The sequence below is a fragment of the Bidens hawaiensis genome, unplaced genomic scaffold (assembly GCF_021521415.1).
Source record: "Bidens hawaiensis isolate Kalapana, Puna unplaced genomic scaffold, B.hawaiensis_p1.1 tig00028587_1, whole genome shotgun sequence".
NCBI classification, from domain to species: Eukaryota; Viridiplantae; Streptophyta; class Magnoliopsida; order Asterales; family Asteraceae; genus Bidens; species Bidens hawaiensis.
In genome coordinates, this window is record NW_027494685.1 from 119,138 (window position 1) to 141,383 (window position 22,246).

The window sequence follows — 22,246 nt, forward strand, 5'->3', positions numbered from 1 at the left end:
AGTGGCGTTGATAGCCGAAAGACAAGGGCATGCACCGATCAGCCGGTGTCCCGATGATTGAGTGCTATGTGCCTTATGTCCAAGGCTTGATGCAAAACTACTATCGAGCCGGGGGTCTCACTGGAAGCAGCCTCTCTATCCTGATGGGGTAGAGGTAAGGCTGTCTACATCTTACCCTCCTCAGACCCTACTATAGCTTTGCTATTGGTGGGATATACTGAGTACGATGATGATGATGATGATGATGATGATGATGATGATGATGAATTACTATTTTTCCCAACTGTTAGATAAACCCACAATCATTTATGAGACAACATACATGTCTGATATTTAGGTGGTTTTGGTTTTAAGGTAATTTTAAGCAAAGTTGGCATATTTTATCCAAAATGGACCACCACTGCATGAATGGTGATAGGTGGCACTACCACTACAGATGACACTGGAGTGATTGGAGCTACCACTCCTTCATTAAAGTAGAAATAATCAACTTTTGAAAGAAAGATATTTAAAAAATAAAAATAAAGCTGTTTTAAGATGAGTGAACATTAGGCTTTAGGATTTTTCAAATGTTTCAATACTTGGCTAGTTGGCTGTTTGTTACCCATTTGAAGTCAAACATGGAATAGATACCTTGAAGATTGCCTACCTCTAATTATTTTGGCCCACCAAGCACCAATTGGCTGAACGTGATCACTCTATACCAGCATATTCGGAAGACAACAAAAGGGTTAAAGAACTAAATAAAGAAACTGATCATTATATGCCACCTTTAAGAATATTCGAGTAATCACTCGTGTAGGTACGGGGTTATTTGTCCTACTTACATACCTTACGGTTTTTTAAATTAGTTTTTCTTCTAGTTTGATTCAAATAAGAATTCTATTATGTTTAGAAGGTTATATAAATCATCTATGCCAATTAAACGTGTTTTGAGTCATAATCGATCCTTACTCAAAAGTCTCGATAGCGGTTGTTTTCAAAGAATACATATATGGTATTGTGGGAATGATGAATTAAGGCTGTGGTAGTCAAATTGTTATAATTAATGTGTGGTGGTGGTTCGGTGGAGGTGATGACCGTTGTTTGTAACGATTGTAGAAGATTAAAAATAATGTTAAAAGTCAAAACATCCGATTACAAAAATCAATTAATTATGGTCATATTTAAAAGAAAAGTATAAGTGTCCAATTTTCCATAAAACCGGTCGACAATAACATTCAAAACCTTTATCTTATATATTTCAAGATGCATGTATAAACAATTAGGATGACAATATAACTAAAATCAAGAAATCTATAGGCTATAAACCAAAATTTGAACCACTAAAAGGAATCTACATATTGTGCATGGGGTTTATTGGATTCATGATAGGCATTATATATGGTAGGGGACTGTATAAGTTCAAATATTATTGGTGAGGTTCTAGCACCCATGTTGGATGGCTAAGAAATTTTTGGGATAAGTTACAGCTTACAAGCACCAAAATACATTATTTTTAGTTATTTTACTATAGAATATTTATTGTTTAATAACCCCAACCTGTGACAAAAGAGATGCACCACTTACAGAATTATTACTATTTTATAAAAAAAAATATTCAAAAGGTCACATACTTTAGGCTATCCTCCAAAAGCATACTCTGTCTATATATAGACAAGAATATAAACATGTCATATGCAGGTGACAAAATAAGTCCTTTATATTAAACCTATTCATTCATCAATCATCATCTTCATAAGCCATATGCAAGAATCTTTCTATATTCATCCATGGCTACTCAAGCTAGTTTCCTCTTCACCATGGCAATGATCTTCTTCCTTGGTGCATGCGCTAATATCGGTATGATCTCTTTATCTCCATATATCATATATGTGTCTACTTCTACTACTAATTTACTATTACATGAAGCTATCTGTTTTTACAATGTTTTAACTCGTGTTGGAATTTGAAGTTGTTACGTAGAATAAGTGACTGCTAACATCGTTCGAAAATAGTCCTATATATTTGTTTACACGTTACTTGCAAAATCTAAAACATAATTAGTACATAAAATCGGATTATAACCATTATTATTAAGTGGTGATTTTAGTTTCAAAACATGTTTTTGTTTTTATTGTTTTTGATGTTTGGTTTGTGAATAGTGATTGATTTTTAACTAAATTGTGGAAAATAGTGAATGGGGAAGCACCTCCACCACCACAATTCACTTACTTGGGCCCATCTGACCCATCAAAATGGGGGAATCTAAGCCCAACATACTCGAACTGCTCTAAAGGAAAACATCAGTCTCCGGTCAACATAGTGAAGTCAAAATGTGATCATGCTCGAAACCTAAAGCCGTTAGACATCGAATATAATATTGTTGTCAATGCTACTCTTGTAGACAATCTCTACAATGTTCAGGTTTGTATTCGCTCATGTCGTTTATTTAATCAGTTTTTATTTTGTTCATTTAAGTTTGACCCTCGATTTTAACTTTTGGAACCTTTAATGTTTAACTTGATCTTGCTCAATGTTGGACCATGTAAATCTTTCTACCAATTTTGACTTTATTTTTTTATTTGACTTTGACTTTTGAACCTTTCATTTTGATCAAGATCATTATTGGTAAAACTAGTGCAGATTACTTATAATGGAAATGCGGGAATGTTGAGAATAAATGGTAAAAATTATAGTCTTGTTCAAATGCATTGGCATTCACCTTCTGAGCATCGCCTCAATGGTCTTCAGTATGTCTTTCTTCTATATTAGGTAGCAAATGGCAAAAACCAAATAGTTTTGAAAAACTTAAAACCAAATTTATTTTTTTGTTCATTTAAGCCCAAAACCAACGCATACACACCATTCGTGGTATGATCAAAGACGTAATAAATACAATCAATAGATACTAAATTTAGCAATAGATATTTAATTTGTTACAATAAATAGATCCAATCCAAACTGGCTCAATTGAGGAAAATGACTCATAGTAACAAACAAGCCCAAATTCCTATCGGAACCATCACCACCAAGGAAATCAGGAAACACTCACGAAAGTATTACCGATATGTGGGATCATTTTCGACACCCCCATGCACTGAAGGTGTGATTTGGAACATTCTTGGCAAGGTATGATGATCATGATACATCATTATATCATTGTTATAACCTAACCTCTCTAGATTTTGTTTTAATAGTTGTCATTTGTGTTTAATGAAAATTGTAGGTACGGTCAATTTCGCGAGCTCAAGTAGACGAGTTAGAGGCACCATTGCTTGTGGAAGACAAGCGTAACTCAAGACCAGTCCAACCACTGTATGGAAGACATATAGAGTTATATGATGACAATGAGATTAACCACTCTTGATAAAAGTTATGTATGCACAAGTTTTTAACAGAATAGCTTGTGCACATTAATCGTGACACAAATTTGAATATTAATATCTTATGTTAAGTTGAAATAAAAACAATTGTTATAGCCTTTTTTTTAATTTAAAAAGATTTTTCCTATTTGTTCCCCTGTGGTTATAAAATGTACCCCTGAAAGTCAAAATGGTACATTTGCATCCCTGATGTTTCAAAACACGAAAAATTGAGTCCCTCGGGCTAACATAACCGTTTAACAGAGTTAAGTCGAGGGGATGCATAGTCTTTTCACCTTTACAAGACATGGTATTCCATTTATGGCCTTCATGTATCTGGGTTTACACACTATGCTTCATTTCTCATTTCATATTTGATAAGATAAGCCTCTATACTTATATGTCTTTCCCACCACCTATTGAAGTTCACCTCCATCAGTCCACCAGCTTCGGATACTCACCTCCATCCATGTCTCCTCACGTTCGTTTACATCGGCCTCCACCATCACTAAAAAGCACTTATTTTTGTGTTGTACTTGTGTGGGTCCCATCTCGTCACTCCATGGGTTCTCTCAATCTCAATCTCAATCTCAAGTATCAAACGAGCAAAAGAACAAGTTTCGAGTGGGAAATATGATGTTGAATGTCGGTTCAACTTCGTTAATTTCCCTATTTAATTGGTTATTTTGCATGTAAGTGGTCGCTTAATTTTGTTGTATTTTCCTTCTCTTTTGTTTCGGTCCACTTGTATCTTGTAAGTGGTTCTTTTCGTTTTTTTTAATATTAGTCTTTAAAAAAATGAACCAAAGAACACATAGATCACTAGATATGCACCGTTGAGGCATGTGGTTGCGGGCCCATTCATACCAGCCTCATTACCCTCTGTTTGCCAAGATGATTATTTCATTTAAAATTAAAAATTATAATTTGATGTTAATAGAAAGTGATATACAACCGGTGGCGGACACAGGATTTTTTGTCAATGGGGTCCCAATTTTTTCGGTTTACAAAATTTTTCAGGTCGGTCGTTATTCGGGTCGGGTCGAGGCGAGGAACATAATAAAACACAGAACTATGGTGTCATTGGAAACGAGTAAGTAGAAAGAATCTAAATTACAAACTAGATGAAACATACACTTTTAATTCATACCCGAAAAATATGAACGTAATCTATATATATGGTCTTACATAATTGACCAAAACATGAAAAAATAACTCTAACACAAATAAATGATTAATTATAATATACATACACAAGGTAAATAATAAAAGAATATGCAAAATCCATGTTAACATTATATATGTTGCATGGTGATAATGACTATATGAGAGAAACTAACAAAAAGCACAAATACCCTAACTGAATAACTAAGACTAGGATATTAAAAAAACAACAAAAAAGGAGTATGGTGGGGCTTGAACCTACAACCTCTCACAAGTAAAACAAGAGACTTTCCACTATACCAGTTCAATCTTAATAGTATGGGTTCCAAGTATTAATTTTTATGGGGTCCTTACAAAATTTAATATACCGTCTCTAAGTAATTTTTAAAAAACATCGGTGTCCCGGGACCCCGATCGAACCTATGTGGGTCCGCCCCTGTATACAACTAATGAGTTTTTTTTGTAAGTATAACTAGTAGAAGGGATATTGGTTTTTAATACTTCAAACTTTCACTCGTTGGTTGATATCACTCTCAACTTTCAATTTTACCCATCACTTCCAACTTTCACCGTATTTATTTTTGTCACTCCCTCGTTAACAGAAGACTAACGTTGTTAGTGGAAATGCTAATGTGGACGTTTTATGAGTGAGTTGGCATGCTTATGTGGAAAATACACCCTTAAAAAAAATCCTAATTTCATTTCACCACCCTTAAATAATAATAATAAGAAGATGAATAACATAAGTGGGTCCCACCTCACCCTTCTTCTTCATCCCCTATCCTCAACATCCACCTACAACCACCACCAACCACCTTCTCGTTCTTCTTCATTCCCTAATTTTAGGTTATCAAATAAATAGGCCATAAGATTGTAGTTTTTTAAAACATCTTCACACATAGGTTATGCTTATGATTTCAAATCCCCAATTTCAAAATTCAAAACCCTAACCCGAAAATCCATCATATCATAATTCAGTTCCACCATTTAACTCATTCTCCATCATTTCTAGACATCATCTTTGTGTCACTCAAACCTCAACAACCACTAGGATCGATCGAAAAATCATCCGCCACTGCAATCCACTACCACCGAAAACATCCAACCCACCACCAAACCTTTCAAATCGACCAAAACCGTCAAAGAAAACTGCCAGAAGAAAACTCAACTCGAACTCATCATCCTCCGTCTCGAAACCTATACTGGCTCCGTTAGTTGCTGGTCTGTATAAGTGAAGGAAGAAGGAGGGGAGGTTGGTTTTTCAGTGGGGTTAATGAAGATCTGAAATTTGTGTACCTACTGGGGACTATATTTCATAGGTTTTAAATTCTTCCCTATCCTGGGGACTATATTTCATAGGTTTTACCCTGATTATAGTTTTTGGATCAATTAACTCTATTGACGCCTTCATTCATTTTTTGGATTTTTCTGGATCTATAGGATTTTCTGAGCATACTTTCTCAAGTATATCTTCAATTTTTTGATACTTTCTTATTTCTAGAAAATATTTTTCTTCAGGTTTTATAACTTCCTGAGTTATATTAGTACCTGGTATTTGTTTTATTTTTGAATCTTTTTTCATAGATTCAAGAAATCCGGGCTTTCCTAATTGAAAGGCTTTTGTTACTTTTTTAATCAAAATCATTTCCTGATTAAGATGAAAAGATATTTTATCAAGCCATTGGGTAAATGGTCCATATAACTGACAGAAATTGTTTCCTAAGAGTATATCTACATCGTTTCTCCTCTAGGGAGATTTTACTCACCATGTGTGAGTAAATGGTCCATATAACTGACAGAAATTGTTTCCTAATTGAAAGGCTTTTGTTACTTTTTTAATCAAAATCATTTCCTGATTAAGATGAAAAGATATTCTATCAAGCCATTGGGTAAATGGTCCATATAACTGACAGAAATTGTTTCCTAAGAGTATATCTACATCGTTTCTCCTCTAGGGAGATTTTACTCACCATGTGTGAGTAAAATCAACACTAGCCCCTTTTCTTTTACTTGTAATTCTCTCTTAGCATGTGTGAGTACATAGGATTCCAGGTTTTACAGAGTGCAAATTTATTATGAAGAAGATAAAGGATTAAGATTTAAAGGATATTTTTATTTCATAACTGTTTTTCCCGAAGGAAAAACTTCTTGATATCTACATCGTTTCTCCTCTAGGGAGATTTTACTCACACATGCTAAGAGAGAATTACAAGTAAAAGAAAAGGGGCTAGTGTTGATTACGGATTTTTATTTTGATTACGGAAATAGTTATTATTTTGATTACGGAAAGAGTTATTTTTTAAAGGTAATAAAAATTCATTACTTGATAAACGACATCAATATGGATCCTCAAGAAAGGCTTAATAATCTCGCTAAAGAATTTTCAGCCTTACATAATATTAAGAACCATTTACAAGTTCTTAAGGAAAAAGAAATCATCATTTCCATAGCTTAAATCAAAATGAGTTCTATTACGCAAAAATTAGAACAAGTCTTTGATGAAAAATTAGATACCCTCCCGGTGGATCAAATTAATGAACTCGTTCAACTTTTGTCTTTAAGCGAAGATGAATGCGAGAAAAAATTTTTAGAAGATAAAAATTTAAACGAAAAATATTTCTCGAAAGAAACAGTTTTGGCTATTCCGGAGCCTAAAACAGAAGAAGAAGATTCTTCAGAAGAAGATGAAATTCCAAGACAAAGTACTAGAATGCATCAAGCTAGTACTAGTTATGGTAGAACACGCCATAAAAAAGCGAAAACTGAGTTCTCTATGCCTTATCATAAGGGAATACCTAGTGCTAACAATGGAAGTTCTACTGCCATTGACACTATAAAAATTGACTGTATCTTTGACCTCGAAAAAAGGAAAGAGGTAATAGATAAATGGAATACAGAAATTAGCCTGATAATTCAGTCTAATGAAGAAGAATTCTCCAATGCTAAAACCTTGTTATTATTAATAGAGCATAAGTCCGCGGGAATAATACAAGATTTTATCAAAGGAACCTCCTGGAATGAGGATTTAGATGGTATTGATCTTTTTGAACAAATTATTAACGCCTTATACACTATGTTTTTAGGCCTTGATTTTTTTTCTAATAAAGATCTAGAAAACCAGAAATTGCTTGAAAAAGCAAGACAAAACTTAACAAGAGCACAGTTATGTGACATCTGTCTTTTAGACGAATTCACCTGTTTGTTCGAAACAAATTTATATAAATTAAGCACAGGAGAATATCACTCTTGGGTTGAAGTTTACTTAATGAAAATTCCAATCGTTGGTGAAAAAGCCAAAGAAAGATGGAATAAAGAAAAAAACGGTTTAACAATGCATTCTCTAGGGTTTGCTAAACGGTACTTCCCTTGGCGGCTACATAGGATTCCAGGTTTTACAGAGTGCAAATTTATTATGAAGAAGATAAAGGATTAAGATTTAAAGGATATTTTTATTTCATAACTGTTTTTCCCGAAGGAAAAACTTCTTGATATCTACATCGTTTCTCCTCTAGGGAGATTTTACTCACACATGCTAAGAGAGAATTACAAGTAAAAGAAAAGATTTTGGAAAAATAAAAAGAAGAAATTTACTCCTGGTAAATACTTCTCAAAAGAAAAACCTAAGGTTTGTCCTCAAGGAAAAAAGAAATGTAGATGTTGGATATGCTCTGAGGAAGGGCATTATGCTAACGAATGTCCTAATAGACAAAAATTTCCAGAGAAAGCGAAGCTTATCTCTATAGCAAAAATTGATGGATATTTTCCCTCTGAAGATATTTTTGAAGAATATAGACAAGTATATTCATTAAAAATAATTAGTGATTCATCTTCTGAAGACTTCTCTTCCGAAGAATCAGAATGAATAAAAATCTAATTATCAATTGGAAAGAAGACATTTTACACTTTTGTTTTGGTCTTCAAAAGGAAAAAGAGTTAGTATATTCAAACATAACTAACCCTAACTCAATTTATATCAAAGGAAAAATTTTCCTAAAAGGATATAAATTAATAACACTACACTGTTATATAGACACAGGGGCAAGTCTATGTCTCGCAAGCAAGTATGTTATACCAGATGAATTATGGGAAAATACTCCCAGAAGCATTGACGTAACAATTGCTAATCAAGAAACAATTAAGTTGGATAAAGTCTGTAGAAATCTGATTGTCTATTTCTCAGGAGAACCTTTTATCATCCCAACAATATATCAACACTAGCCCCTTTTCTTTTACTTGTAATTCTCTCTTAGCATGTGTGAGTAAAATCTCCCTAGAGGAGAAACGATGTAGATATCAAGAAGTTTTTCCTTCGGGAAAAACAGTTATGAAATAAAAATATCCTTTAAATCTTAATCCTTTATCTTCTTCATAATAAATTTGCACTCTGTAAAACCTGGAATCCTATGTAGCCGCCAAGGGAAGTACCGTTTAGCCAGGAGGGCGTTAGGGAAATCATGGTGTTGTTGGATTGGTCACTTACAGAAGTTCAGAATTTACAAGAACAAGATAGACTGATTACAGATTGTAAGGTATAAATTTATTTCTGCTGTTATTATACTTCAAGTGATTCTATATATGTTTCTCCTTACCTTTAAAAAATAACTCTTTCCGTAATCAAAATAATAACTATTTCCGTAATCAAAATAAAAATCCGTAATCAAAATAATGGTATGTGAGGCGTTGCCACATGTTGAGATGGATGTGGGTGTTAACCCATTACAAATGGTCAAAGGTTAGTTGTAGTGGGGTAGGTCACAAGCCAGTAAGGCTGTCCACTGGGGGCTTTGTGTGCGTGTGCATGTGTGTTGGGGGTGGGGGTGCGATTTGAGAATTACAAGTAAAAGAAAAGGGGCTAGTGTTGATGCCCTTAAACCTAAATCATACTTCTTTATATAGGAGAAGCAGATTTTTACAAATGACCAAAATGGCCTTCTTCTATCGTCATTGATGACGTTTTTAGTCTATATACCCATGTGTTGGGTCCAGTTCTCTGGTGTCTTCTTCTGAAAAGTAGATTCCTTCTTCAGTGGAAGAACTGCTTTTTGCTTTGCACCATGTGCATTGGTGGTCTTCAATAATTTCTTTTAACTTTTGGCAAAGTTTTTCTTTAGTGGTGGGGCTGACCTCCACTTTGTTCTCAATAATTTGTTGTGTGAAATTATTGATAGCTGTCCGTTCGGTTTGTGGAAGAGGCGTTGCGCTATAGCTTGTAATAATGCAATTACTGCTGCAATAATTTACTTTATTAAAGCTTCCTCTCTTGATTTTATCAAGATTATGAAAGATCCTAATGAATCTTTCTGTTCTGATTGAACTCCAGTTTTCAATGTCTTCATCATCATTCATAATTTTTGAAGGATTGACAGTTCTTGTTTTGGCTAGGCCAATTTCTAGGTGATGGTAGGCGGGAAAAGTACTTCCTTGATACCAATCAGGGAGAGTGGATGTGCATTTGACAAAGATATTTGCATCTTTTGCTGCTGCGATTTTCTTTTGAAAGTTTTTAATTGCTTTCTTCATTCCTTCTGTTAATAAACTGATTTCTAGTAAATTAGACGCAGGATAAATAAACTTGATTAATCCAGCTGAAAATGCTAGAGAAACAAGTTCTGGGCTAGAGCCTGGACAAAAAACAATTAGGCTTTTGGTGGCCTTGTCTTCAGTGTAGATATGTTCGGACTCAAAATCGTTTTGACTAAGAGACCTTGCTTTAGACCATATTGTCCTGAATTCATCCAAAGATATGATATCTTTTTCTTCTTTTTCTTCAAAACGTGTCATTTTTGAAAGATTTGTGGGAGCTTCTCTGAACTCTATAATTTTTTCTTTTTTCCTGGGTTTTAAAGGTTCAGGAAAAGTTAGTACCTTTAACGGAATTTCTTTTTTGCCGAACTCTGCAGAAAATCGTGTAGCTTCTTGTTGAGCTTGATACAGAGTTTTGTATTTTTTAAACGGGTGTGGATTTCCCGAGGTGTATTTGGAGACTAGAGACCAGTCTTCATAAATGCCTCTGTGATCACCGTCAAAAATGACATAAAATCTAGAAGTATCTTTTTCTGGTTTGTTAGCCATCTCTGAATAACTTGGTCTAAGAGAGACCTTTTCAGTTTTTGGCAAACTGTCAGCCATCAACGGATTTGTTGTGTCTTTACCAGAGCCGTTTGCTGCTGGACTAGATGAAGATTGTGGTTCTTCATTTACCTTATTTTTGCTTTTTTCCAAAGCAACAGGAGTTAACGGACTTGAGTGTTCTTTACCCTTAGCCGTTTGTAAGGGAATAGATTCAGATTGTATCCTTTCGGATTCCTGTTCTGAATTAACAGTTGTTGCTTTTAGACTTTCGTCATATAAAGCTATTTTTTCTTGAATGGCCTTAAGCTCAATGATCAAGAATTTTTCTTTAAGGCGTAATGCCTTTAATTCATCCATGAGAGAATTAAAAAACCTTTTCTAAACCAGAACCCTCTTTACTTAATATTTATTAAAAGAAATATTGAATTTTGAGATGATAAATATAAACCTGTGTGGTCCTTATTTATAACCGGGTGAATAGTGATTTTAATTATTTTGAAAATCACGTGTAAGGCAATCAGCCAAGACATTTTTTGGCCCCTCAAGGTGCTCAATATCAAAAGCATATCTTGAGAACCACATTTGCCATCTAACGAGGCGTCCTTGTTTATTATCTCCAGAAATTTTTGTTTTAAGGAAATAAGTAAAATTTTTGTTATCTGTCCTGACTAGGAATTTTACAGGAGTGAGATAAATGGAAAATTTTGAGATAGTATTTTTTACCGCCAGTAATTCTTTTTCATTACTGTGATAATTTCGTTCAGCTGGTTTAAAGCTTCCCGAAGTGTATCTGCATATCTCTTCTTTTTCGGCTGTTTTAGCCTTTAGAACTCCTCCCCAAAAATCATTTGAGGCATCCGTTTCTATAATAAGAAAATCTTTTTCTTTTGGGAGATAAAGTTTTGGAAAATCTGTTAATTTTCTCTTTATCTTTTTTATGTAATCAGTATCGGATTGTTTCCATTCCCATACATAATCTTTCTTTAATTTTACCTGTAACGGTTTTCTAAGCTCTGCAAGCCTTGGGATATAACTTTCTGCATAAGTTAAAACACCCAAAAATCTTTGAAGATGTTTCTTGTCTTCTAAGATATTAGGAAATTTATGCAAATTTTCTAAAATGTGTTTTTGAGGACAATGAGTCCCTTGGTCAATTTCTAAGCCTAAGAAATTTATTTTTGTTTTAAAAAGATTAGCTTTCTTTCTAGATAAAATTATCCCATATTTTTCAATTGTTTTTAGAACTGAAAAAACATGAAAATAATGCTTTTCATCTGAGTTTGAGAAAACTATTATATCGTCAACGTAGACGGTGCAATATTCTTCTAATCCTCTTAAAGCGTTTTGCATATGTCTTTGAAATATGCTGGGAGCTTGTTTTAAACCAAAAGGAACTACCTTCCATTGATAATGTCCGTCTGGGCATGTGAATGCAGTTAATAACTGAGATTCTTCATCTAATAGTACCTGCCAGAAACCACTTTTGCAATCGAAACTTGAAAAAATGGTTTTGCCTCTTAAGAGGGTTAGTAATTCCTGCATGCACGGGAGGTTATGGCTATCACCTTTAGTAGCTGCATTGATTGCTTTATAATTTGCTACTAAAATTGTTAAAGAAGAAATTGCTACATATTGTGATTTCTCTAAGAAACAAAAACAGCTAAAAAGATTCAACAAAAACTGTTGCAAGAAATTAGCAGAAATTCCACAGTTATCTTTCGGCTGTGAGCAAATAAAAGATAAAAAATATTTCAAAAAGAAATATAAAAAAAGGTACAAACCAAAGAAAAGATTTTGGAAAAATAAAAAGAAGAAATTTACTCCTGGTAAATACTTCTCAAAAGAAAAACCTAAGGTTTGTCCTCAAGGAAAAAAGAAATGTAGATGTTGGATATGCTCTGAGGAAGGGCATTATGCTAACGAATGTCCTAATAGACAAAAATTTCCAGAGAAAGCGAAGCTTATCTCTATAGCAAAAATTGATGGATATTTTCCCTCTGAAGATATTTTTGAAGAATATAGACAAGTATATTCATTAAAAATAATTAGTGATTCATCTTCTGAAGACTTCTCTTCCGAAGAATCAGAATGAATAAAAATCTAATTATCAATTGGAAAGAAGACATTTTACACTTTTGTTTTGGTCTTCAAAAGGAAAAAGAGTTAGTATATTCAAACATAACTAACCCTAACTCAATTTATATCAAAGGAAAAATTTTCCTAAAAGGATATAAATTAATAACACTACACTGTTATATAGACACAGGGGCAAGTCTATGTCTCGCAAGCAAGTATGTTATACCAGATGAATTATGGGAAAATACTCCCAGAAGCATTGACGTAACAATTGCTAATCAAGAAACAATTAAGTTGGATAAAGTCTGTAGAAATCTGATTGTCTATTTCTCAGGAGAACCTTTTATCATCCCAACAATATATCAACAGGAATCAGGTATTGATATACTCTTAGGAAACAATTTCTGTCAGTTATATGGACCATTTACCCAATGGCTTGATAGAATATCTTTTCATCTTAATCAGGAAATGATTTTGATTAAAAAAGTAACAAAAGCCTTTCAATTAGGAAAGCCCGGATTTCTTGAATCTATGAAAAAAGATTCAAAAATAAAATTCAAAACCCTAACCCGAAAATCCATCATATCATAATTCAGTTCCACCATTTAACTCATTCTCCATCATTTCTAGACATCATCTTTGTGTCACTCAAACCTCAACAACCACTAGGATCGATCGAAAAATCATCCGCCACTGCAATCCACTACCACCGAAAACATCCAACCCACCACCAAACCTTTCAAATCGACCAAAACCGTCAAAGAAAACTGCCAGAAGAAAACTCAACTCGAACTCATCATCCTCCGTCTCGAAACCTATACTGGCTCCGTTAGTTGCTGGTCTGTATAAGTGAAGGAAGAAGGAGGGGAGGTTGGTTTTTCAGTGGGGTTAATGAAGATCTGAAATTTGTGTACCTACTAGCAGGTAAAAGGTCGGATGTGGTGGAGGCGGTCAGTGGTGGAGTCCGGCAGTGGCGGTGGCTGTCGGTGGTGGAGGGCTGGTGTTGGTGATGAAGCTGGTGGGGAAATTAGGTGGTGGTATATATATATATATATAGAATTAGTTTCTTTTAAAAGGTATTTAATTTCCACATAAGCATGCCACGTGTGTTAAAAATGTAATGTCAGCGAGAAAACTAACGGAGTTAGGGTCCGTTAAATTCGGAAGTGCCAGAAACAAATAAGGTCAAAGTTGAGAGTGGTATGTAGCAAAATGAAAGTTGGGATTGTTATCATCCCACGGGTGAAACTTTGAAGTATTAAAAACCAATATCCCTTGGTAGAAATTGATTTGTTTGTTTTGCTATGTAATAGAGTTGTTTGGGTTAATAGTTTGATTTTATAAATTTCCAATTTCAACTGAAGGTTTAGGATTTTTCAAATATTTATAATACTTATAATAATCATATAAAGTGAAAAAACAATTTTCACTATTTTTCCAAATGTTAATAAACCCACAACTTATTCATGAGACAACGTACATGCCTGATATTTAGGTGTTTGGGTTTTTACATAATATCCAATAGAGGTAGGCATATTTTATCCAAAATGGACCACCACTTAATGTGGAATGCATGAAGCCATGAATGTTGGCACTACCACTACAGATGACACTGGAGTGATTGGAGCACTCCTTGAAGTATAAATTATGAACTCAAAATAGTTATAAAAGAAAGATATTAAAAAAAAATAAATTGTTTTAAGATGAGTGAACACAAGGGTGTAGGCCTTTTCAAATGTTTCAAATTTCAATTATGAACTCAAAATAATTTTAAAAAAAATTGTTTTAAGATGAGTGAAAATTAATTAAGGTTTAGGATTTTTCAAATGTTTTTCTACCTGGCTTGTATGTTACCTATTTAAAGTCAAACATGGTATGGTATAGATACCTTGAAGATTGCCAACCTCTAATGATTTTGGCCTACCAGCATATTCAGAAGACAACAAAAGGGTTAAAAGGACTAAATAAAGATATAAAGATTGTGACAGGTCCACCTTAAGAATAAAGGTTACATTGGTGTGTATATGGTAACGTGGGGATGGATGATAAAGGTTGTGGTGGAGGTCAAATTGTAAAAATAAATGTGAGGTGGTGGTCGTGGTCTGGTGTAGGTGAGTCAGGTGAGGACTGTGGTTTATAGTAGATTAAAAACCGTGTTATAAGTCAAAACCTCCAAATACGAAAAACAATTCATTGAGTAATACAAGTGTCCAGTTGTCCATAAAACATACAATAACATTCAAGACCCGGATGTTGTTTGTTTGGGATATTTACTAACACCATTGTACATCAACTACGTATACGCCCAACCCAAAAAATTAATTACATATTTTCCTTCCTAAACCATAGTATATATGTATAGTGATTTCACTAAACAATTGCGTAGTTCTCATTTTGAAAGGCTATTTCACCCTTACTTTTACTAAATGCGTACTTCCCCTTCCTAAACTATATATATTACATATTTATCTGCCGGTCACTCGTCCAGTTATGCGTTACTCGTCCGATGCCAGTTAACGTGCCCAGATAAATATTTAATATACATGTTTTAGAAAAATGAAATATGTAATTGATATTTTGGTTTGAGGAAATATGTAATTAATAATCTTAGGAAGGAAAATATGTAATTGACTTTTTTGTCTTGAAGAAATATGTAGTTACTGGTTTTAGGAATGGAGGATATGTAAAAAGTAAAAACACTTGTTTTAGATGGTGTATAAACAATTAGGATGACAACACTTAACTAAAATCAAGAAATCTATAGACTACAAAGCAAAATTTGAACCTCTTAATTTAGTCTATGTATTGTGCATGGTTTTATTGGAATCTATAATTTTTTTTATGGTAGGGGCTCTACAAGTTCAAGTATAATTGGTGAGGTTCTAGCATCCATGTTGGATGGCTTAGAATTTTTTGGGACAAGTTACAACTTACAAGCACTAAAATACATTATATTTGCTATAGAATATTTATTGTTTAACAATAACCCCAACTAGTAACTAAAAGGATGCAACACTTAAAAATAATTACCATTACTTTATAAAGATTATTCAAAAGGTCGCATATTTTAGGCATTTGGCCATCCTCCAAAAGCATACCCTGTCTATATATATAGACAAGAATATAAACATGTCATATGCAGGTGACAAAATAAATCCTTTATTTATAAGCCTATTCCTGTTATCATATTCTTCATAAGCCATAGCTAAGAACCTCTCTACATTAATCCATGGCTATTCAAGATGTTTCGTTCTTCTCTATGGCATTGATCTTCTTCCTTGGAACAGGCGCCAATATCGGTATGATCTATATCTCCATATATGCATGTATTTCTTCAGCTATAACATGCAATTATCAAGCTATACAGTATTGTAACTGAGTGTTGGAATTTGAAGTTCTTGCATAGAATAAGCGGCTGCTAATATATACTTCATAAGTTAAAAACATCTTATTTTGAATTTAATGTTTGAAAAAAAAAGTCCTAAATGTTTATTTACATGTTACTTGCAAAATCTGAAAACTTAATACATAAAGTCTAGTTATAACTTATAACCATTGTTAAGTGATTACTTTAATTTTAAAATATGTTCTTTTTGGATATTTGGTTTGCAATTTGTGATTGTTGTTTTACTGAATGGTGACAAACAGTGAATGGGGGAGCAGTAGCACCCCCACCACCACAGTTCACTTACTTGGGCCCATCTGACCCATCAAATTGGGGGAGTCTAAGCCCGACATACTCGGCCTGCTTTAAAGGAAAGCATCAGTCTCCGGTCAACATAGTAGAGTCAAAATGCGATCATGATCGAAACCTAAAGCCGTTAGACATCGAATATAATATTGCTGTCAATGCTACTCTTGTTGACAATCTATACAATGTTCAGGTTTGTATTCGCTCATGTCGTTTATTTAATCAGTTTTGATTTTGTTATTTAATTTTGACTTTTGGAACCTTTAATGTTTAACTTGATCTTGCTCAATGTTGGACCATATAAATCTTTCTACCAATTTTGACTTTATGTGTTTTTTATTTAGCTTTGACTTTTGAACCTTTCATTTTGACCAAGATCATTTTTGGTAAAACTAGTGCAGATTAATTATGATGGAAATGCAGGAATTTTGAGAATAAATGGTAAAAATTATAGCCTAATTCAAATGCATTGGCATTCACCTTCGGAGCATCGCCTAAATGGTCTTCAGTATGATGTTTAAGTTTTAGCCATACACTTTGACTTTTAAAGTCAAACATTTAACATATATTTCATAATTATAGGTATGCTGCTGAGCTCCATCTGGTTCACAAAGCCAACGATGGGGAAGTATCAGTTGTAGCCATTCTTTACCGCTATGGTACCCTCTTCTATCTAAAGTAAGTTGTTACATAGCTGGAAATTAAATGTTTTATAGTATAACTATGTATTAGGAGTGTGTATGAAACCGCAAAATCCAAATAAAGGAAAAAAACATAACCAAAATAACTTAACCCAAACAAAAACCCATGGTTTGGTTTATGTTTTGGCAAAAACCAAACTTTCAATCTGGTTTCAGTTTTGCATGTAACTAAATCGAAAAAACCGAACTAAACTAAATTTATGAATTTAAATTTATATTTTGAACCTTAAGACATTTATAAGAATTTAATAAATAGTGTAACACAAATATCTTAGTCCACATTTATAATAGTCATTTAATAAAAAAAAATTAGGATCAAAATCAATATTTAGGGAAAAAGGAAAATTTCGGCCTAAATATTGCATGCCCAAATGACAAAATGAAAACCGAACCAATCTCTAATTTATTTATTTATTTATTTATTTATTTATTTATTATTATTATTATTATTTGGGTTTTTTGTTTGATTCCCCTAGTGATACACTGATATGTATCCAATGATGGCAATAAATACAAGCAATTGATATTCAATTTATTACACTAAATAGATCCAATCCAACCTGGCCCAATTGAGAAAAATGGTTCATAGTAACAAACAGGCCCAGATTCCTATCGGAACCATCACCACAACGGAAATTAGGAAACACTCACGGAAGTATTACCGATATGTCGGATCGTTTTCGACGCCTCCATGCACCGAAGGCGTGATTTGGAACATCCTTGGAAAGGTATGATTTCATTGTTATAACTTCATTTCTCTAGATTTTAATGTCATTTGGGTTCAACGAAAATTATAGGTACGCTCAATTTCACGAGAACAAGTAGACGCGTTAGAGGCGCCATGCTTGTGGATGACAAGCGTAACTCAAGACCAGTTCAACCACTAAATGGAAGACATATAGAGTTATATGATGACGATGATGATGATAACGGAGGCGATGATATGAACTACTTTTGAATAAAATTATGTATGCACAAGCTTTGTGTGCACCACGTTAATGGTGACATGATTTAAATACTAAATGACTTATGTAAAGTACTTAAGTTGAAATAAAAAATTAGTTATAGTTATGTTGATTGTAAAAAAATCTTATTTTTGTATAGTACCGGTGTTGTCCCGTTCCTTTACTCCATGAGTTCTCTCAGAGTCTCATGTCTCAAAGAACACATGCTTCACGTGTAGATGAGATCGGTACTGGTCCCGAAAATCGCAAAGTTTTTGTACCGGTACCGAAATCTTCGGTTCAGTACCGGTACCAGGACGGTACCAGTATTGAAGGTAAAAAATTCAGGAAATACGAATATCGATATCGAAACTCCAAAACTTAGATACCAACCGTACCAAATCGGTACCGATTTTGATACCGATACGGTAAGGCATCAATCGGTATCATTTGTTTATCACAGTGTAGATCACTAGATATGCATATTTGAGGCATGTGGTCGTGGGTCCCATTCATACCAGCCTCATTATCCTCCGTTTGCCAAAATGAATATTTCCTTTACAAATTAAAAACTATTAATTGATGTTAATAGAACATGATATACAACTAATGAGTTTTATGTAAATACAATTGAACGTCTTATAATATATACTCCATAAACACCTCCTTTGTTAGATCTTTTGCTGAATCAAATGCTATATTTTTTGAAATAAGAAACCATTTTATTAAGCCACGTGATAAGCCAACAACTTGTTCATTTAGTGTGACTACTTGATGTCTTGATCCGCTAACCGTTTACAAATTAGTTTAAAGCCAATTCTTTCTTTGTCAATGATCCACTAACCCTTTACTAATCAGTTCAAAGCCAATCTTCCAAACTAGTCACACCAATCCCTAGTACTTCAGTTTAATCAAAAATCATATTTATGCATAGTTGCAAGTAGAGCAACGTGAAGTTCATAAACGATCGGAAGAAGATTTGTGTTTCTTAGATGATATTATCTCATGAGCACAAGAAGATATGAAACAAGAATAAAAAGGAAAGATTTAGGTAAGTCTACAATCTTGCCGAAGTTTCATATTTTCCTTAAGACTTGCTTCTGATTGATCGACGACAAATCTTCAAAGTATACTAAGGTTTACTAAGTTAGTCCCTAATATTTCCCTAAAATAACAAGATTGGGTAGTAAGGTTTAAGTTGCATGAATGGGTATTAAGGTTTTTAATTTTGTAACAATGTTAGCTACTAACTTTAACTTCCGTTATAAGTTAACGGAATTTGCGTCAACTCGCCGTCGTAACGCCCTGTTTTACCAATGCCCAGGCTTCAACGCTCGGATTTTACCAACACCTGATTTTTACCGACCAAATAAACATCATTTTAAATATTTTATATTTTTTATATGTTAATCTTTTTATATGTTAATTCAACAAATTTGTATTTTGGGTTTTATTAAGGTACATTAACTAACGTAACCAATACCCACCTAATTAATATGCATCAACTCGCTGTTTCACACAATGCCCATTTTTACCGGCCGAATAAATATTGTTTCAAATATGGTAATTTTAAAATTAATATGCTATACGTGCGGCGCTATTTTTTTAAGTATGTTAATATGCTGAATTTATTTTTTAAGTTTAGATTCAGTACCGTAACAAACATAGTAAATACAGACAGAATTCACGTTGACCACGTTTATTATATGGTACCATAATTAAACCTAAATAATAAATTCATCATATTAACATACTTCAAAAAATAGTGGCTCTCGTATAGCGTATTATTTTTAAAATTACCATATTTAAAACAATATTTATTATACCAATAAACTGGGTATTGTGTTACAACAACAGTTGACGCATATTTAGTGGATATAAGTAACGTTAGTAAGATTTTAAGCTTATAGGCAAGCCGGGAGAGAAATTTCATGATTTGTGATATCCAAATAAGCTTCCACCCATGATATTATTTCATTGACAATTAAAATAGCGATCTCATGGTTGCAAAGTTATGGCAAGGAATACTTATGTGATGTTGAATCTACAAATGTTAACAAAGTCACTCAAATCTTCTTTAGAATGGTTGGGCAAACTTGATTGATGGCGATAAATCCCAAGGGATGATTGTGTTGACTTTGGGAAATCCTATACGTTTGGAGTCTTAGTTATGGACGAGAAGAATTTCACACTAAATATTTGGATGAGAAATTCAAGGATTTGTGATTTTCTTGTAAGGTTTTCATCCCACGTATTTTTATGTCCAAAATAAAATGAAGTTATGAGTCCCCAGCTGTAATATATCTAATATTGATCATTATGATAGTTTTCATTATTTCGTGAAGCTTTCTTCAAGAGAATCAAATGGTGTTCTTGGAATTTAACAGGCTTCGATTCTCTCGAGTGGCTATTTGAGGTGGCAAATGAGCCAAGTGACAAAGTGGGTAGGCGTATCTTGGGTTCGATTATTTTCTCTTCGTTGTGGTTTATTTGGAAACAAAGGAGCTGGAGGAGATTTAACAAAGTGACTCTCTCTAATCTCTACGCAGTTCACAGTGGACGAAATCAAGACAAACCTTTTTGGATAGCTAAAGTATAGATCTACCTACAAGGAGATCATATGGAATGACTAGGTTGTGCCTCCTTTATCTTGTGTATCGGTTTAATAGGTTGTTTGGTGTTGCTTGTTAATTTGTTTATGTTTGGTTTTGTATTATATTGTAGCCCCTCCTCCAACTATCTGCTAGAGGTCATGTACTTTTATTTTAGCTATGGATTGATGTTGTTCTAAAACAAATAAATAAACCATTTTAGAGGAAACTTAAACTCTTACATTACAGAAAGGAAAAAAAAAGTGTAAGGATTGTGGTATGCTTGTCTATTTAGACAAGTGGAACTTGATCCATTGTTCTAGGATTTACAAAAGAGATTTAGTATTTTGTTTATATTATATTGGTAAATTCTCATCCTCTTTAATTATTGATGAGCGAGTAAAGGACGTGTTTATAATGTTTAATATCGTGCATTTTAAATGTATATATGTATCAAATACGATTACTTTGAGTTCTTTTATGTTTGTTAGTAATTAGAGCTTAAACAAGCTATTTTCGAGGCATGAAGATGAAAAACAATCAATTAGTATGAAGGAGGAAGCCTGCTTAAGCGTTGGATGGAAAATATAATGAAAGATGAAGAAAATGAGCATTTTGTTACAGGGGAGTAAGGTTACTCTATAAGGGCGTAACATTGCTCAGTACTTGAAAACCAAACATACTCCAAATTAAGTGGGACGTAAGGTGGTTGAATGAGGGAGAAACCTTATGCCAGTTTACCCATGTAGCGCGCATCCCTACTCACTAAGGGCGTAACCTTACGCCCTTGTCGAAACTTTTATGTTGAATACTTGAATCCGTTTTTCAGCCACCTATTTAAGAAAAACTAACCCCAATTTGAAAGGACATCTCTCCACAGCCGTTTTGGACTATTTTGGAGTTATTTTCCACCATCATAACACCTACTAATCACCATAATCAACTATATTATCATCCTTCCAACCAAGAATCCAGACATCCATGATCAAGATGCAAGGCTAAACCGTTCGTGACCATCTCCGATAGTAGGGTTGTGTTTGTAAGCAAGACTTTTTGTATTTTGAAACTTTACATTGGAATTAGAGTTGATTAATCTGTCAGTTGATTAATATTTTATATTTTATATTTTATATTTATTTCTGCAAGTAAACAATTTTTCATAATTGAATACGTTGAAGTTTTATCAGTTAATTGATTTGTGGTCATCAACTTTTAGGATTAAGTTCTTAGAGTCATTGACCCGTTTATCTTTAACCATTGAATTGATTGCAATTATCAAACCCTAAAACTGGTAATCAATTAGGATATTATTCAACCAAGCCAATTGTCGGATTAAGTTTTGACAATCAGCAAGGTCAAATATTTAGGCTTTTGATTATAGGTATAAACAAACGAGTTTTACAAATAGGTTTAATCAAATAGTCTAGGCTGATTCACAACCTGAAATCTGGAGTTTGGTTATTTTTCTCTCAATTGTTTTACAACCAAATCAATTTTCAAGCTGCTTGACATCGTCTATCCACCTAGCATAATTAGTTAGTAATTATTGAACTTGATTAACACTTTCCACTTATACCATGTGGATTCGACATCTTACGTGCTCCTACTATTAAAGGTATTTTATAAATGTTTTTTATTAACATTTCGACATCGATCAATTACA

At 33.5% G+C, this 22,246-nt stretch overlaps 1 protein-coding gene and 1 pseudogene across 1 annotated transcript; both read left to right on the plus strand.

The window, feature by feature from the left end:
• The first annotated feature begins 924 nt into the window (after positions 1–924).
• Positions 925–2,754, plus strand: LOC143577435 (alpha carbonic anhydrase 1, chloroplastic-like). The gene is made up of 3 exons (XM_077061268.1): positions 925–1,842; positions 2,177–2,406; positions 2,626–2,754. The coding sequence occupies exons 1-3, from the start codon at positions 1,773–1,775 to the stop codon at positions 2,752–2,754; spliced, it is 429 nt and encodes a 142-aa protein (XP_076917383.1). The 5' UTR covers positions 925–1,772.
• Positions 2,755–15,885: 13,131 nt separating this feature from the next.
• On the plus strand, positions 15,886–18,006 carry LOC143577436 (alpha carbonic anhydrase 1, chloroplastic-like; annotated as a pseudogene).
• Positions 18,007–22,246: the final 4,240 nt, after the last annotated feature.

What these genes read in the sequence shown, in the direction of transcription:
- LOC143577435 (XM_077061268.1), top strand. Translation starts at nt 1,773, where the DNA reads ATGGCTACTCAAGCTAGTTTCCTCTTCACCATGGCAATGATCTTCTTC. An exon ending in TGGTGCATGCGCTAATATCG is followed by an intron (nt 1,843 to 2,176) that starts GTATGATCTCTT and finishes TGTGGAAAATAG; the next exon opens with TGAATGGGGAAGCACCTCCA. An exon ending in ACAATCTCTACAATGTTCAG is followed by an intron (nt 2,407 to 2,625) that starts GTTTGTATTCGC and finishes AAACTAGTGCAG; the next exon opens with ATTACTTATAATGGAAATGC.